We start from the raw sequence: 16,855 nt of genomic DNA, 5'->3' as shown, positions 1-16,855 counted from the left end.
TTCTGTGGAATTCTCAAAGTGCACCTGTAAGTCCCAATCGCTCTGATAATGAGGGTTTGGGGACACTTCTGTGGAGCTGAAATTGGGCCTAGACTAGCTGCTGGAGAAGGTTTAGCCGGGCGTGCGGCTGAGGCGGGGCAGGCGGGGCCAGTCAAATTTGCACGCGCGTAAACAAAACTGCGGAGAAATAACGTCATCGCGGAGCACGTCCACTAGCACAAAGAGCACTCCCCTCACTACTCCACAACACAGTATCCACGAGTAGATAGCATGGTTGAGGAGAGGATTACCTACACCGAGGAGGAGGCCGAGGCGCTGGTGCACTCGCGTGACAACGAGCACCCCGCGAACCTAATCTGCGAGTTGTGCAGATTGTTTTATTCAAACGGGTGGGTCACCGGCACGGGCGGGGGAATTAGTGTGCGCAAGGATGATTTGGTGTATCTTGCACCAACCGGAGTTCAGAAGGAGGTGAGTAGTGCGTGAAAGTGTGCACGAGACAAGGCTAATGAGAGAAGCGCATGCAACCGGACAACATGTTTGTGATGAACTTGCCGACGAAAGAGTATATCCGCCGACCAAAGACGCTCGGGGTGTCGGCATGCACTCCGCTCTTTCTCGAGATCTACGACCAACGCGATGCGGGCGCATGTATTCACACTCACTCACAAAACGCCGTTCTAGCGACGTTGCTCTACGACGACGCGTTTGAAATCGCAAACATCGAGCAAATAAAAGCACTCCCCCGCATCACGACCCAGGGGAACATGGGTTTTTACGATACACTGCGGATCCCGATTATAGAAAATACGGCACACGAGGAAGACCTGCATGATGCGCTTGCGGCAGCGATGCGCGCAAGCCCTGGGACCACCGCGGTGCTCGTGCGGCGGCACGGAATATATGTGTGGGGCGAGAGTGTGTGGAAGGCCAAGGTCTACAACGAGGCGCTGGATTACTTGTTAGAACTCGGCGTGAGGATGCGTCAGCTCGGGCTTGATCCTGCTGGCGAGGTTGGCTCGGAGAAGAAAGCGAGGCGGTGAGTTGGGCGGAGTTGTGACATAAAAGCGACCAAGTTGTGCGGTTAAGGCACACGTGTGATGACGCGTGATGGATCTGCCGCCAGGTGGCCTCTTCGCTTGGGCTTTTCTTAAGTGTTCTCCTTCCCTTTCTCTTTCCCATCAATTGATCCCCACCACAATGCGTCTCTCCATTGCGCCCCTCGGTGCACTCGCATTCGTCGCGCTCGCGGCTGCCCAACACCCCGACTTCGAAGTCGACGAGGTTCTCTCCGAAGATCCTGTCACCTCCGCCGCGCCTGCGTCTACTGCGATCGCGCATCCTCCCTTCGTCCCCCTGGAGGCCCCGCACGCGCACTTCTTCGAGCAGTTCACCGACGGCTGGCGTGCGCGATGGCGCCCGTCGAGCGCAAAGAACGAGAAGGATGATTACGTGTACCCTGGGCGCTGGTCGGTCGAGGAGGCGAGCGTGTACCCTGGGTTCGTGGGGGACAAGGGCCTCGTCGTGAAGGACCTCGCCGCGCACCACGCGATCTCGGCGCTGTTTGATAAACCGCTGGATAATAAGGACAAAACTCTTGTCGTGCAGTACGAGGTCAAGTTGCAGACCGGGCTGCAGTGCGGCGGCGCGTATTTGAAGCTGTTGACGGAGTCGGATGATCTGCGCACGAATGAGTTTTCTGACAAAACATCGTACCAAGTTATGTTTGGTCCGGATCGTTGTGGAACGACAAACAAGGTACATTTCATTGTGCGCCGCAAGAACCCCGTCACTGGCGAGTATGAGGAGAAGCACTTGCTTGGCGGTCCCCACGCGGTTACCAACAAGATGACGACGCTCTACACGCTTGTGATCAAGCCTGATCAGACTTTTGAAATTCGCGTGAACGGCGATATTGTGCGTCACGGAAGTATGCTCGACGACGCGGAGTTCGAACCGCCTTTCAGCCCGCCAAAGGAGATCGACGATCCCGAAGACTTCAAGCCGGACACGTGGGTGGATGAGGAGACCATTCCGGATCCTGAGCAGACCACAAAGCCAGAGGACTGGGACGAAGACGCGCCGTACCTGATTCCCGATCCCGAGGCCGAGATGCCCGAGGACTGGGACGAGGCCGCGGAAGAGCTGATTCCGGATCCTGATGCCGAGAAGCCCGAGGACTGGGACGACGAGGAGGACGGCGAGTGGATTGCTCCGACAATTCCAAACCCCGAGTGCGAGGAGCATGGATGCGGTCCATGGACAGCGCCCAGTGTGCCTAACCCCCAGTTCAAAGGCAAATGGGTGCAGCCTCGTGTGCCTAACCCAGAGTACAAGGGCGAATGGGCACCCCGCGCGATCCCGAACCCAGAGTACTTCCTGGATTCGCGGCCGAGCGACCTTGAGCCGATCGGTGGAGTCGGATTTGAACTATGGACCATGCAGAACAACATCATGTTCAACAACATTTACATCGGTCACTCCATCGCCGAGGCGGAGGCCATCGGCAATGACACTTTTATTCCCAAGGCGGCTATTGAACGTGAAGAAGAAATCGCGTCGCGGCCTCCTGTTAAGGACCCGTCCGCGCCCAAGACGGTGTGGGAGGACTTTCTGCAGAACCCGATCCCGGTCGCGATCCAGGAAATTAAGTTGTTCATGATGATCGTGCGCCGCGACCCGGTCTACGCTGTCCGTGCGCGGCCTGTAGTCGCTGCAGGTCTCGGCATGGCAATTATGTCGGTCTTTGCAATTTTTATTGGCATTGTCGTGATGATTTACATCGCGATCAAGAGCGAGACCGCGCCCATGCCGAAGCCGGTGGTCAAAGAGGTCAAGAAAGAGGAGAAGGCCGCGGAAGTGGTGGGCTCGTCGAGCATCTCGACCACTGGCGCTGCGAGCGAGACGAAGGCGGAGAAGCGGAAGTAGATACTCTCTCTTGTGGCGGTGGAGTTCAAAAATGTACTTACTATTCATAGCGCGATTACGCGGCGAAATACACTGATTACCTGATTTACACCGAAGAAGGACGAGGCTGGCAGGCTGCGTACGCTGCTAGACCGCATGCGGACGACGCCGCACTCAGGGGCGTATTTGAGCCGCATACGACACGGCGCGTGGCGGGGCAGTAGAAGAACGTGGCGCCGATATAAGCAGGCATTTCCCCAGTCTTGCTTGCAATGGTTGAGAGGCACGAATCAGAGAATGAAGCTCAAATGGTGGATTTACGTGGTTCTGGGGGCGGTGAGAGGAGTTCACGCCGCCGTTGCGCGAGGCGATCAGGTTTTATTCGCCGCGGCCGGAGTATCGACATTTTCACCTTCACTTCGACCTTCATCAGAATGGCCACAGCGACTACAGCAGCAGCAACACACAACGAAAATATCAAAGATCACCGCAAGCATTCCACTTCACAAGCCATCCAATTCGGAAATCTATGTACTATCACTCTCTATTGGAACTCCGCCGCAAAAGCAAAGCGTGTTACTGGACACCGGGTCGAGTGAATTGGTGGTATACGATGCGCGGGCGGAGCAGTGTCGTGGAGGGTGTGGGTGCGGAGGTGGGTATGCGCCACCGCTTACGCGGCGGCGGACTCATGAAGTTGCAGGAGAGAGCGAGAGATTTGTGCTCGGATTTGCAAATGAGAGCGCTACGGCGACAGGGCGGGTTATCTTCGATGACGTGTATCTTACTACCACGATAACCACAGCTACCACGATCGACTCAAACGACAACAACAAAAATAGCAGCAACGAGGGTTGTGGCGGTGTGGGACACGCAAAGTTAAAGCTAGCACGGCATCCAATCGCGGTTATCGATCGTGTGAGGATACTTGATTTTGCGTGTGAAGGCGTCTTTGGACTTGCAGGCGCGTCGGCGAGACAGATTCTGGGTATTCCTGGAGTGCCGCATGCGATGACGCTTGCGTCGCAGCTTATATCTCCCCCTTCATCTTTTCCATCGTCGTCCTCCTCTGATTCCTCTTCAAGCAACGACGAAGGCGAAGGTGATGACGACAACAACGCGATAGAAAAGCAGGAACGCATGGGGTTCGGGATATATCTAGGCCCGCGCTCAGCAGAACTACGCGAGACAATTTCACAAGCGGGTGGATGTGCAGAGAGTGTGAATGGGGTGCTTGATATCGTTACCATTGGCGAGGAACACTCGCGCTTACGTTATCGGTACGCACAGAACGACAGTCTCAACCCTGTCCCCTTCTCCTCCTCTTCTTCTTTAGATGACGACGAGAACGACCACACTGGCGACGACAGCTATACAATCACACTTCTCTCCATCTCTCTCCCTTCTGCCGCCCTTCCTACTTTCTCTGCCATCTCTACACCACCAATACCACTACTCCTCGACACCGGCACTTTAGGCATCCACCTTCCTGACTCCCTTGCTGACACACTCGCGCGCACAATCACGTCCCTGGCGACCTACGATCCCCATGCGCCAGGGTATATCGTCCCATGCACTCTTCTCACATCGACCCGCTGCGTCACATTCACATTCGCCGCAGATAACGGTACGAAGAGTGTTTGTGTGGGCATCCACGAACTCGTTCGCCCGCATCCACAGTCCCCCTCGGGAATATGTTTACTGGATGTTATCCGTGAATCAACCTACGACGTAGGCAACATCCTCGGTATAGCCTTCCTCTCCTCCGTCTACGCACTCTTCGAGCCCTCATCCCACAGTGTACATCTAGCCCAGGCGGCGTATTACGACCATCTCATAAGTGCAGGATAATACGTTTTGCATTAGAAGTTCTTATATGTAAAAAGCAAAATAAACTTGGATAACGTTACACAGCAATATTTGTCTGTGCTAGATGCATCGTCGTTCATCGGAGACCGCCATGAATAACTGGATAAAGATGGAGGAGGATAGATACAATGTGTGAATACAAAACAAAAAAGACAGGACTACAATATAGCACAGGGGAGCAAAAATAGCGATTAGTTATTACTTTTGTGTGTGTATGAAAAGAAAAGACAACAAAAGCAGAAAAAAATACGCGCGTGTATGGCTTTTGTTGCGTTACTGCTTCGAGTTCGGCCGCTTGCCGCCGCTGGCGCCAACATTTGGACGCATACTCCGGTTCGCATTTTTGCTCTCGCCGCTGGCATTATTGTAGTTTCCACCCGTCGTCTGAGCCGTTGCGCCATTGGCCCCATTCGTGCCATTCGCTTGTCGATCGTTGTTCCATTGTCTAAACCCACCGTTCTGCGCCTTCGCAGGTCCGCTTCCGTTCCCGCGGTTGGCAGCGTTATTTCCAAATCCCCCCGGATTCCCACGACGCCGTTCCTCGATATACACAACCTGATCACCAACAGGCAAGGTATGCGCCTCCAATGCGCTCTTCAACATCACTGCGTCGGCGAAATCAACAAACGCACAGCTCTTCGGACGGGAGACCTCAAAATGCGTGAGCTTGCCGAAACGGGTTAACGCTTCGCGCAACGCGGCCTCGGGAACTTTCTCGTTCACGCCTTTGATATAGGCCGAGTGGAACTCGATCCGCGGTCGACGCTGCTGCTGTTGGGGCTGCGCGGCCTGAGGCTGTGCTGCAGGGGCATCGTCCTTTGACGCGGGTTTGGCGTTCTCTTGCGCTGCTGGGACAGCGGGTGCGGGAATCAAAGCTGGAGGAGCTTGCGTGGGAGCTGCAGCAGGAACTGCTGCGGTGGTGGTGGACGCAGCGGCAGCAGCAGCAGCAGCGGTGCTCTTCGCGGCAAGCGCAGCCCACGAAACACGACCCGCGGGTGCAGCAGGGACGACAGGCACAACCGGTGCAGCCACAGGCGCCGCGACCACCGGCGCGACGACGACCTCCGCAGGTGCAGGCAGCGGCGACAGCGGCACCGGAGGCACCTCGTCGACCTGCGACTGCTCCGCTGGCACCGGGACGGCCGGACGCTCGTCCTCCTCGATCAAAAGCGGCGGTGCGTCCGGCGGCATCGTGGCCGCAGTCGCCGCATATTGTTCCTGGATCGTGGCTTCGTCTAGTTCGACAGATTCCGGACCGGGGGTGTCGTTGCGCGAGCTGGGCAGGGAGGATGTGGTCGGCGCGACGACAGTGACGGGCGGGGCGGGAGCGGCAGGGACATAGTCTATTTCCTCGTCGATGTCGGCGTCAGATTCCGGAACATCTTCTTTCAAGAAGCGGAAGATGTCATTGAGCACAAAGTAGCCTGTCTTCTGCTCCGCCAAGAAGAACGTCTGCACAAATTTCTGCGAAGGCCCGCCGCGGTTCGACATCTCGCCAAGTACCTGCACCACCAACCCAGAGATCGATGGCTGCGAGTCCACGTTGGACACCAGCACCTTACAGTCGTGCAAGCCCAGTTCGACGATCTTGCGGTTGATCTGCGCCTGGCCCACCAGCGGCTCGACGTGCTCGCCCTCGTTTCCGTGGCACATAATCGAGCGCCGTGTGTAAAACTGGTGCAGACGCATGGGGTCCTTGTTGAGGTACGTGTAGTAGTGTTGTACAAAGAGCCAGCCAACCTCGACCTGGGACATGGCGTCCGCAGCAGGCGGCGGCACGGGAGCGGCGGGGGCGTCGGTCATAATTGGGCACTTTGGGGTTGACGAAGTGTTTGGCAGCAAGGACGAGAAAAGCCCGCCAGGGTTGGGGCCGCCTGCCTCTTTGGGAAGGCGCGCTATAATCTTCCTCTACATTGCATTCCTCCAAAACAACTATCATGTGTACTACTAATCCGAAAACGCAGGTGGCGGCGACCGCCCAAGTAAATGCGCCAGCTCCGGCGCGGCCGCAGGCGCGTCCTCATCGTCGGAGGTGTAGCTCGGCGGCCGGTTGCTCGGCACTGGGATGGTGAAACGCCCAGCGGTTGTGGATGTCAAGCCGTTCGACGTCGACGACGAAGATGAAGCACCCAGAGGGTTCGTTGTTGCGGCCGTCATGGTCGTCGGCGAGCTCCGCCGCTGCCGGCGGTCGTCATCGCCCGTGATTGTGATTGGCGGCACGAACGACGACGAAGTGGACGACGACGGCATATCGTGTGGCGTAGCGACCGCCAATGTGGCCGACGATGATACCCGGATATTCGACAGCGGCAGACTGTCGCTCGTGTCGTGGTCATGCGAATCTGTTGGCGGAAACGGCGAGCGCTGGTTCTGGTACGAAGTACTTACACGCATCGGTGCCACAATACTGCCGTAATCTGGTTGAGGCACACGCCCGATCTCGAGCAGTATGGAGCCCTGCTCCGCTCCGTACGGTGGCGGCGGCGCAAGCGATCCTGTCACCGGCGCGAGGCCCCACTTTTTGACGTTCGCCTCGATGAAGACGAACCCGGCCTGCCCAAAGTTTACATGCATCGTGCAGGGTCCGTTGGAGCCGACCGTCGGGAACAGATTGAACTTCATCCCGTGCGCTGCGTCGTCGAGTTTCTTCCCATTCCGCGTGAAGAATACAGTCCCCGTGCGCGGACGGAAGCCCACGCCCACAACATCACCTTGCTGCAGCGCAGGCCCGTACGGAACCCCGTGAAATGGCATATTATTCCTGCGATCCCCATGCGAATCATAAGCCACCGAAAACCTGTGATATCCCGGCATCCGGAATGTCGGGTATGGCTTCGTGCACATGCCAATTGCCACTGTCGTCTGCTCCGGCTTCTCATAAAGTTTCGTTTCCCAGTAATACACGTCGTTCTGCTTCGGTACCGGCAGATTCGTCTGCACGCAGCACACGGAATCGTAAAATGCAATCTCCGTTCGTGCTTCCACGAAACAATTCGCGTTCTCAAAATCCGGCTCAAACTCCCACGCCGACACGCCCTTCTCCTGGATCGCCATGAACTGCGATAGTGAGATGTCTGTGGGGATACTATCTGGTGCATTTGCATCCTGAAACGCACGCGCCTGTAAATACGCCGTCCGGGACATGTCGTCCAGCCGCTCTAGCCCTTCCTCCTCTTCCCTCAAGAAAGCCTGCTCGTCATCATACTCTCCCGGCCGCCCGCGGTTCAACAAAATGCGGCCCTGGCGAGTATAAAACAAAAAGTAAATAATTGCGAAAAAGAATGTCAGCAACACGATGGAGCCGAGCGTGGAGATGAGGCCCACGAGCAACGTCATGTTCACTCCGTCGTCCAGCTGCGGCGGGGTGGGCAGGATGATGGTGTCGGTTCCATTCGACGGCAGCGGCAGCGTCGCATTGGCAGATGGAGTCGGCGCCGCGAGAACGCTACTCGTCGCTGCCGCGGCCAGTTGTAGTGACTCCATGATGTGTGGTGGTGATGATGATGATGATGTAGTCACGATAAGGTGGCTTGCGTGGCGATACGGATGGCGGGGTCTTCGTCTTCTCCGCGGGATTGCGCGCGCCTGGGCCTAACAGCAGCGAGAAGACATGCACTGACAACGACACCGCAGCTGGTATCGAACTGGCGACGATGAGGATGCGGAGATATGACGATGGAATTGGCGATGGCGGCGGCGGTTCGGGCAGCACCAATGTGCTCAACTGCGCCGATTGCTGACACTACAAGGGTCTCGTGTAATTGCCTATTCTGGACTATGTGCTACTCCTCGTCGTCCACCTTCGGCAGCTTCCCCTCGAACGGTACGAGAAACTCACACCCACTTGCACCCTCACCTCGCACAAATGGGCACACATGCTGCGCGAGAAACACCGCGCGTTTCTGCTCTCGATCCTCTGGTGCATCCGCCGGCGAACTCCAGAACGAAGTATCAACCCAGTGCACTTTGCGATCGCCCCGCTGTCGCAACCGCTGCACGACCGCTTGTGATTCCTGCTCGAGTTCGCCGTCAAATGGACGCAGCACCACAATCGGCGTGCGCTTGTGCGTCTTCTTCTTACGGATTTGAAGAATCAGCTCCACGTACGCTTCGATATACGCCTTCGACGCATCCTGAGGTAACAAGTTCTTGTACATCTCTTTCCGCTCCATATACAACTTCGTCCCCGCACCGATCGCAAACACGAGCAACCGCGGGTGCTCGCCTTCAAATCCTTGCCAGTAGGTCGGTGCTGTCGCCCGTGACGCCGTCACGCTGCCGAGGAAGTAATACCTATCCAGCGCAAGCTTGCCGTCGGGACAATTCGAAATACACCGCCCCGGCGCGGGTATCAACACGCGCTCCGCATCGAGATCACGCGCAAGCATGTACGGCCACGTTTGCACGTCGAGTAACTCCTCGTCGTAAGCGTCCAAGATAATCTCAATCACAGGCCGTGCCGGTTTCTCTGGACCTCGCCATTGCACAAGACCAGCTCCTTTATCCACGTAGAAAGCCTCGATATCGACCCTCTCCAATCCCGAAAACATCACACGTACGCTGTGCTCCGTCTCTGCTGTCCCCTCCAACCCGCTCACAAGCGAAACAACCTCGCGTCCGTAAGGCAACACCCGGAAAAAATCACCCTCCTCGCGATCGCCGTCTGCATCGGTGTCGACGCTGACGATCATCTTCACTGGATCGTCTACATTCCCGAGATGTATCCCCAGCGATGAACCAGTAAACCGCACGTCAACATACGCGCCACCGAACGGCGTGGACACCAACACCCCCGACGACGAACCAATCGCCTTATTCCGCGACCACCGTCCGCCCACATAACTAATCCGCGCATCTGTAGCCGGAACAAGCGTCTTCTCCCTATGTATCGCGTTCCGCTGAGGATCAAAGTCCACCTGCTCCCGCCCTGCGATGGTGCCGCCGCCAAACAAAATGATCACACCGATTACCAGCCACACACCCACGATCGCCGCAACAAGCTTCTCAACCCATCCGGTTCCCTGCTTACTCCGCCGCGCAGTGAGTAGGTCCGCCGGCCTTGAAAACGCACGTGAGTGGCCCTTCTCCGCGTTATCCTCATCCTCGCTAGGGTCACTGTACTCCTCCTCGTCCGCCTCTTCCTCTGTGTTACTCTCTCCCCGCGACCGCCCTGGTCGTGACAACGAGCTTGTCGTATTGGCATTCGCAGAGGAGTATCCCCGCGCAGCACGCGGTCGCGTCAAGGGCGAGGCAGCGCGGCTGCTGCTTGCGCTGCTGCTTGCACTCCCATTGCGCCGCCGGTCGCCTCCTCGTGCCTGGATATCATGTGGATCAAGAGAGTTCTCGCTGCGGAACCGTGACGACCATTGCGCTTGTGCAGATGCAGGCAGCCACTCGCGCACCATTGCGTCGCCTGCACCAGAGAGCTGGTCAGAGAACTGCGAAAAGTAGTCCATACCGTGGCCGTGAATCAAGTCTAGGGAGCTCGTCGAGAGTTCAATTCCGCGTGCGGCTCACGAGTCGTCTTCGACTCTACCAGCTTCACCATCTCCCAACTATGGACAACCGGTAAATTGGAACTTAGCAGCATTACTATCTACACGTCCCGCACAAACATCGTCACTAGCGGCACAAGCATACCCGCAAGCGTCGCCGCTGTGTCCGTCATCCGCACTCCCCCGCTCGCCGCACCACCACCGCCACCAGTTTTGCCTGCCACGTCCGCAGACTCGTTCATGACCTGCACGGCAACATACAAAAACGCGCCGCCGCTAAGCAACAATAGCACACCCGTCCACCACTGAATTAATACACCACTTGCGCCGGCCGTGGTGTTTGCGGCCGTAGAACCCACGATCATGATGACTACCCATGTAACGAGGGCACCGACCGGCGCTGCGAGGGAGAAGACGATTAGCTGCTGCTTGACGGCTCGCCGTGCCAATCCGGAACGCAGGAGCACTGCAGTCATGCTGAACGCCGTCGGTGCCTTGTGAATCAGCACCGCTAGAAAAATTACCAGCGCAAGCGCAACGCTCTCCGACGCCGCGCTTGCGCCAAGCGCAATGCCATCAGCTGCAGCATGTATCACGAAGCCTGTAGTCAACGAGGACATCGCGCCAATTCCGGCACTGCCGCTACCATCCTCGCCCACACCTCCATTCTCGACGGAATACGACCGCAACTCAGATACGTCCACCGCCGCCACGTGGTGATGCACTGCGCCGCCAAAGTACGGCGGCAGTTTGTCGACGAGGTACATGAAAATAAAGCCAGCCACGAGCGCGACACCAATAACTTTGTGCGTCGCCAATTCATTTTTGGACGATGATGTAGTCGCGTCGCGGGTATGTAGTCGCGCTTGTAATTTGTATGGCGTAGCGTCGTCTTCGAAGGCCGGCCGTTCTGCCTCCACCGTCATGTTCACGTACGCCGCTTCATCGTCAACACTCTCCGGCACGTCCTCGTCGGTCGCGACTTCTTCCTTCGAGACTTCCTTCTCTGCAATTTCTTCATCGGCCGCCGTGCCGTTCACAACATCGTAGTCCGTCGGTAAGAACTCGCCATCCTCCTCCCTCGGCGCACTCGCATCGTCGTAACTCACACCACCACTCCCTATCTCCCCCGTTGGCGGCTCAAACAGCGTCGGCGGCTTAAACGCCCCGGGTCGCTTCACCGCCCCCCTCTGCTGCGATGCCAGCATCCCGGCGGCAGTGTATAGAGTCTCCACACCTTCAGGTATAATCACAATCAAACTCGTGCCCACAAGTACACCAGTTCCCGCCGCCGACACGAGGCGCAAACGATCCGGCCGCAGGGCGACCACGAGGGGTAACATGCCCGCGCCAAACGACGCGAGCGCCATCAGCGTCACCAGAATGAACAGCGAGAGCAGCCCTGTGAGCGCGGCCATTGTCGTAGTTTTTCGTTTGGGGGGTCACGATCTGGAAATTGCGTGCAGCCATGACGCAACACTTGGGAGAGGATTCACGTGAATATCACGTGAATTCATAACGCGTCGTAACGCGCTTCGTCCGCAATTTGGAAATGGATTAACCACCGCGAGAATGGCGTCCTCCATCAGGCCCGAGGACTGGGCCGCAGACGCGAATAAGGCACTACGCATATCACTAGGTATGTACTAGCTGCGTCATGCGATTTATCTCATTAACAGTTGTCAGTCAATTCGAATGGCGAGGACACCTCACCGCCCTTTAACCCGCGCTTCACGTACCCCATCTATGGGCCCGCGGAGGCCATCTACGGTTTCAAGGATCTCCACATAGATGTGTGTAGTATTTATATTGCGTGTTGGAGAAGAATGCTGACATGCTGAGTAGCTAAAATTCGGCGCTGCGGATCTCGCGCCGTATGTGCAGGTCTCCTATGCCGACAAGCTGAGCGACAAAGCAGCGCTCGCGAATGTGATCGAGCATGGACGGCAACAGCGCACCGAGGCGAATGACGAAGAAGCAGAAGAAGAAGAGGCTACCGCCGAAGATGCGATAGAACAAGATGACCCGGCGATCGCGCTCCTCAAATTCCTGCCTCCCTCCACCTTCCGTACCGCATCGGCATTCACAACCCACCTGGCCACCACCGGTTCCTTCTCACCACCCGGCTTGCTTCTCTCGTCCTACACTACCCCAAGCGGCGACCTTTTTGAAATTTACAAATCCAACTTACGCGACCCTTTGCAGCGCATAATGCATGAGCGCATGCAAATTTTCGTGTTATTGTTCATCGAAGCTGGATCGTACATCGACGCGACAGATCCGCGGTGGGTCGTGTATTCGCTCTATCGACGACGCGGGGAGGTGTTTGAGTTTGCAGGTTTTAGCACGGTGTATGCGTACCTATGGTACACAAACGCGGCTACTCACGACGCACTCCCTCTTCCCTCCCCTCCATCTTCCCCTTCTCCCGCATCTCCGTCCTCCTCGGACGAAGACTTCACAACTCTTCTCCCGCACCGCAAACGCATCTCCCAATTCCTCATCCTCCCGCCCTTTCAAGGCTCCCACCACGGCGCACGCTTCTATAACGCACTCATGCACTCCTTCACATCCACCCCCGCAGTGCGCGAAGTCACGGTGGAAGACCCAAACATCGCATTTGACGACATGCGTGATCGGTGCGACTTCCAACGACTCGACGCGTGGGGCGTGTTTTCCGATCCTGCGTTCACGGACGCACCGGTGAATAAAGAATGGCTTGACTTTGCACGTGCAAGGACTAAGATCATGCCCCGTCAGTTTCAGCGCGTGGTTGAAATGGCGCTGCTGCGTCGCTTACGCAAGTCCGATGTGCGGAAATATAAAGCATATAGGATATTCGTCAAGCAACGACTCTTCAAGTTCAACAAGGAAGCGCTCAAAGAATTGTCTCTCGAAGACCGCATCGACCGTCTCGACGAGACATATCGAGGTGTGGAGTTGGACTATTACCGCTTGCTACATGCCGTCCCGCCTCTGGATCCTGCGCTCGACGCACCGGAGACGGATAAATGGGTGTCCTTTGCGGAGTGGGAAGAAACGCAATATAAGCTCAAGAAGGGGGGCGATACTCAGAACGCAGCACCGTCAAGCAAACGAAAGCTCGACGAGGACGCATCGGACGTCCTCAAAAAGAGTAAATCATAGCTAGCCTGTTGCACCGTTCAATATATGCATATTTACCGCACTTTACAGTATTTACATGCAACCCCCTTAATTACACCTGTTATACAAAATATACAACCTTCCCCTCGTCACATCGTCACATCGTGGATATTATACAATAACAATCCCCTCACGCTGCGCCCAGCGCATAAGCTCCACCGCAGAGCCCAACAAAGTTTTCTCCGCGGCACCGCCACGTCGTCCGCGCGGATCCGCAGTGCGGAGGACCGCCTCAAGTGATTTATACGCGCGTATCTCCTCCCCGGCCGCGCTGCCACCGTCCCCGCCGCGCGCCCCAGCACGACGCGGCACGCGTAAATGCTTATGATTCAACAATCGTTCCACAAGATAATGCAGCCATAAGACATTCGTGCGTGGACGATATGCATCCCATTTGAACTTAGCGACTGGTCTTAGAGAACGACGTCGCGCATTACGTTTCGCGAGCGGAACGCCGTCGTCGGTTAGTACGACGGAGCGATCGAGCTGCGAAAACTGCGCACGTAAGAGACGGTAAATCTCGAACTGGTAGTCCCCTCTGCCAGTGTATAGTGCCGGGTCGTCCATATTAGTGTACACCAACTGTTGTCCACAACGCGCGCGGGAGAGAGTAAAATCGATGATCGTAGCTTGCACCTTGTCGTCTGCAATTTCGAGCGTGCTCATCATATCCTCCAGCTCATCTCCGCCTATTCTCTCTGCGGAGACACGTCGGAGAACGATATTCCCCCAATGCAAATCCCGATGCTCAAATTCACACTTCTCCTCAGCACCTGCAAGAGCATGCGCGACTTGCCAAAACACTTCTGCGCACTCTCTCCATGACCGTACCTCGAAATGCTCCAAGTCAGCACCGCCGTGCTGTAACTCCACAACGGCATATAATTGCGTCGGAGAATACCAATCCGGGCGCACATTCTCGGACCCTTTCGTGTCAGCGTACGCGTCCCATAGTGCAAGTAGTTCCGTAGGATATACGCCGCGTACGACGTGTGCGTCTAGCATGTGCACAAAGCCGGGAAGTGAGGACATATTCGAGGTGATTTGTAACTCGTTTGCGATATCCCGCGCGGAAGCTTGTTGCTCGACGTCGTCTTCCGTAGGTGGCCCGCCAAATGGCAGTACTTTAAGCACACGCGTCTCTCCGTTTCCTCGCGCGACGCTGCAGAATATTTCGCTATACGACGCCTCGCCGAGCTTCGTAAGCGTGCGTTCCTGTAGCGCCAGACCTTTGACGAACTGCGTAAAGTCCTGAACACTCTTCCCCGCACCGCAATATCTGAGAACCTCATTCACATCATCCTCCATCGCGTTAAGGCTGTCCCGATCAAGTTCCCAAATATTCGTAACCTCTCGCAACGGCGAGGATGGAAGCGGCGCCGACGCGGCACCCACTGCGGCAGCAGTAGCGCGAAGCGACGAATACGACTTTTTCTTCCGAGCTGACGAATGATGCGACGAACGCATTTGCATAGATTGTTGTTCACCCGCCAAAGATATTGGACGTTGCTGACGACGCTCGTGTAACCCGTTTGCATGACTTGGTGATTGCCATTGCTGCTGTCTGCGCATATTCTGCGGCAACGGCGAAGGCGACGACGACGCAGATCCCGATGCAAAGTCCAGCGGGGTACTATGTCGCGAGGCCGGTGGATTCACGGTGAAAGTGTTGTACTCGACCGTCTGCGTCTGCTGTCCGCGCGCGCCAATCGATGGATGCACGTGTACCGCATCAAATGGCGATGCAAAGGACCGCAGACTTCCCGTACTTGTAGTCCGTCGTAGCTGTTGAGGAATGTTGCGGATCGACGACGCACGGGACGGCGCGCTTGTCGTCGGCGAGGTCGCGGGACGCGTCTGCTGTCCGTACTGCCGTTGCAAAGTCGATCCCAGCGCACCGCCGCGCAGCCCTGGAGATGCAAAATGCGCAGACCGCATGTCCATCTTGATTGTACCCCGAACCTGCCCAGTAGGCACCTGTACTGACAACGATCGCGAGGGCGTGAAGCCCGAGCCACGCGACACGTCTGGTGCCTTCTGCGGCGTGTCGGTGTACACCACCAAACGCCGACGAGGGGTGGGCGTGGGTGTCAGCGACAATGTTCCTAGTTGCTGTGGCGGCGACCGCGAATTTGAGCGCGTGGAAGAGCCCGACGACGGAGATGATGACGAGGAAGACGACGAATGTAGCGATCGCGCCGGCGACGGATCACACACGATTGTCGGTACATCATATCGTAATATTCCATCATCTTCGTGTCCAGTCGTAGTGCACAGTGCAGATAGCGGCACTGGTGGCGCACAGCGGGCATAGCTATCCTTCCGCATCACGCTGCCGGGCCGTGTAACCACTGGTAGCGGTTCAATCGGCGGCGACGATGGCGGCGCGAGCGAATCGGCAGAGGAAGGCGGCGATGAGCTCGGGAATTTTTCGGAGCTCACGCGGATGCTGTCATTCTCCTGCCTCGTCGCCAACGGCGCACGCTTCTCCGGCGACGCAGGCTTTTCCTTCGCACCGTCGTCACCAGTAAATGCTCTCTTGATCTTCTGCGCAATCAACGCAGTCGACAGCGGTTGCACGCTGTTATTCTCCTTATCCGAGCCAACAAGCGTTGTCGCAAGCTTTAGTAAACTCCCGCTACTCTTTTTCTTCCTTAGCGTCGCCGTCGCGGCAGTCTTCTTCTCCGCCCCGTCGTCACCATGACTGTCTGCGGTCGTCGTCGGCACGGCTGTATTGGAAAACATTGGCAGAACGCGCTTTACAGGAGATGTTCGACTCCATAGATCCGTATCCGTCAACCCTTGCCAGTGCGAGATCTTGTGTGCGCGGCGACCGTACGTATTTTGTTGCTGCTGACCGTGCTGGCGTTGCGAGAACCACGCCGGATCCGACATTTCAAATCAATGTTCGCGCGCTCCGTATATCGCGAGGCAGAAAGACAGAGCAAACAAACGACAATCACACTGAACGATCGCAGCACAAGGAGGGAAGGGAAGAGAAAGGAAGAGAGAAAAGCGCGATCCGCGGGCGCGATGTTGTTGTGTTGTGTACGGCTCTCCCGATTGGGTTGCCGCGACAACAAAGCGCGCTCCAGGGCCTAGAATACGCCGCATTTTCGCTGCGGCCTGTTTCGGTTTACTCTCCGCTTCCGCCGCTCGGAAATTTCTGTCGGACTGTTCTTACATTCTATGCCAGCCTCAAACCCAGAACTCACCGGACTCGGGACAATCGTCCTGTTCATCTATGCGTCTATGTGCCGCCCGGCGACGATCCCCACTGTACAAAGCACTTGACAGCGCTCGACAAGCCCCCGACAGCCACTGTGCGGACGCTTACGCCGTGCCCATCCGAGCGCCATGCGTATGCCAAGGTTTGTGTTCGAGGAGCAGAGACAGACAGCAAAATTCCACGGCGCATT

At 56.7% G+C, this 16,855-nt stretch overlaps 9 protein-coding genes across 9 annotated transcripts; 4 read left to right on the top strand and 5 right to left on the bottom strand.

The window, feature by feature from the left end:
* Positions 1 to 196: 196 nt before the first annotated feature.
* V1518DRAFT_392438 (class II aldolase/adducin N-terminal) lies at positions 197 to 1,192 on the top strand. The gene is made up of 2 exons (XM_066901774.1): positions 197 to 471; positions 519 to 1,192. The coding sequence occupies exons 1-2, from the start codon at positions 271 to 273 to the stop codon at positions 1,041 to 1,043; spliced, it is 726 nt and encodes a 241-aa protein (XP_066760051.1). The 5' UTR covers positions 197 to 270; the 3' UTR covers positions 1,044 to 1,192.
* Positions 1,193 to 3,017, top strand: V1518DRAFT_414295 (Calreticulin/calnexin; the record flags this gene model as incomplete). Its single annotated transcript, XM_066903540.1, has 1 exon — positions 1,193 to 3,017. A coding segment is annotated over exon 1 (1,376 nt), but the record flags the coding sequence as incomplete, so codon positions are not given.
* V1518DRAFT_414294 (aspartic peptidase domain-containing protein) lies at positions 3,018 to 4,821 on the top strand. The gene has a single exon (XM_066903539.1). It carries the CDS (start codon positions 3,064 to 3,066, stop codon positions 4,756 to 4,758), a length of 1,695 nt encoding a protein of 564 aa, XP_066760049.1. The 5' UTR covers positions 3,018 to 3,063; the 3' UTR covers positions 4,759 to 4,821.
* On the bottom strand, positions 4,749 to 6,593 carry V1518DRAFT_414293 (uncharacterized protein). Its single transcript, XM_066903538.1, has one exon. The coding sequence runs from the start codon at positions 6,577 to 6,579 to the stop codon at positions 5,050 to 5,052; it is 1,530 nt and encodes a 509-aa protein (XP_066760048.1). The 5' UTR covers positions 6,580 to 6,593; the 3' UTR covers positions 4,749 to 5,049.
* An 81-nt stretch (positions 6,594 to 6,674) lies between these two features.
* On the bottom strand, positions 6,675 to 8,456 carry V1518DRAFT_414292 (protein ssh4). The gene has a single exon (XM_066903537.1). It carries the CDS (start codon positions 8,257 to 8,259, stop codon positions 6,724 to 6,726), a length of 1,536 nt encoding a protein of 511 aa, XP_066760047.1. The 5' UTR covers positions 8,260 to 8,456; the 3' UTR covers positions 6,675 to 6,723.
* On the bottom strand, positions 8,438 to 10,322 carry V1518DRAFT_414291 (uncharacterized protein). The gene has a single exon (XM_066903536.1). It carries the CDS (start codon positions 10,230 to 10,232, stop codon positions 8,559 to 8,561), a length of 1,674 nt encoding a protein of 557 aa, XP_066760046.1. The 5' UTR covers positions 10,233 to 10,322; the 3' UTR covers positions 8,438 to 8,558.
* Positions 10,314 to 11,711, bottom strand: V1518DRAFT_414290 (ZIP zinc transporter-domain-containing protein). Its single transcript, XM_066903535.1, has one exon. The coding sequence runs from the start codon at positions 11,687 to 11,689 to the stop codon at positions 10,373 to 10,375; it is 1,317 nt and encodes a 438-aa protein (XP_066760045.1). The 5' UTR covers positions 11,690 to 11,711; the 3' UTR covers positions 10,314 to 10,372.
* Positions 11,712 to 11,766: 55 nt separating this feature from the next.
* Positions 11,767 to 13,553, top strand: V1518DRAFT_414287 (acyl-CoA N-acyltransferase). Its single transcript, XM_066903534.1, has 3 exons — positions 11,767 to 11,910; positions 11,958 to 12,064; positions 12,117 to 13,553. The coding sequence occupies exons 1-3, from the start codon at positions 11,844 to 11,846 to the stop codon at positions 13,416 to 13,418; spliced, it is 1,476 nt and encodes a 491-aa protein (XP_066760044.1). The 5' UTR covers positions 11,767 to 11,843; the 3' UTR covers positions 13,419 to 13,553.
* Positions 13,548 to 16,331, bottom strand: V1518DRAFT_372268 (uncharacterized protein; the record flags this gene model as incomplete). Its single annotated transcript, XM_066901388.1, has 2 exons — positions 13,548 to 14,864; positions 15,462 to 16,331. The coding sequence occupies 2 exons, from the start codon at positions 16,329 to 16,331 to the stop codon at positions 13,548 to 13,550; spliced, it is 2,187 nt and encodes a 728-aa protein (XP_066760043.1).
* Between the last annotated feature and the right edge of the window lie 524 nt (positions 16,332 to 16,855).

This window comes from Limtongia smithiae, assembly GCF_038497785.1.
Source record: "Limtongia smithiae strain NRRL Y-17922 unplaced genomic scaffold V1518scaffold_4, whole genome shotgun sequence".
Lineage (NCBI taxonomy): Eukaryota > Fungi > Ascomycota > Lipomycetes > Lipomycetales > Lipomycetaceae > Limtongia > Limtongia smithiae.
Note: the sequence above shows the minus strand (reverse complement) of the source record. Positions and strands in the feature narration are given on the sequence as shown.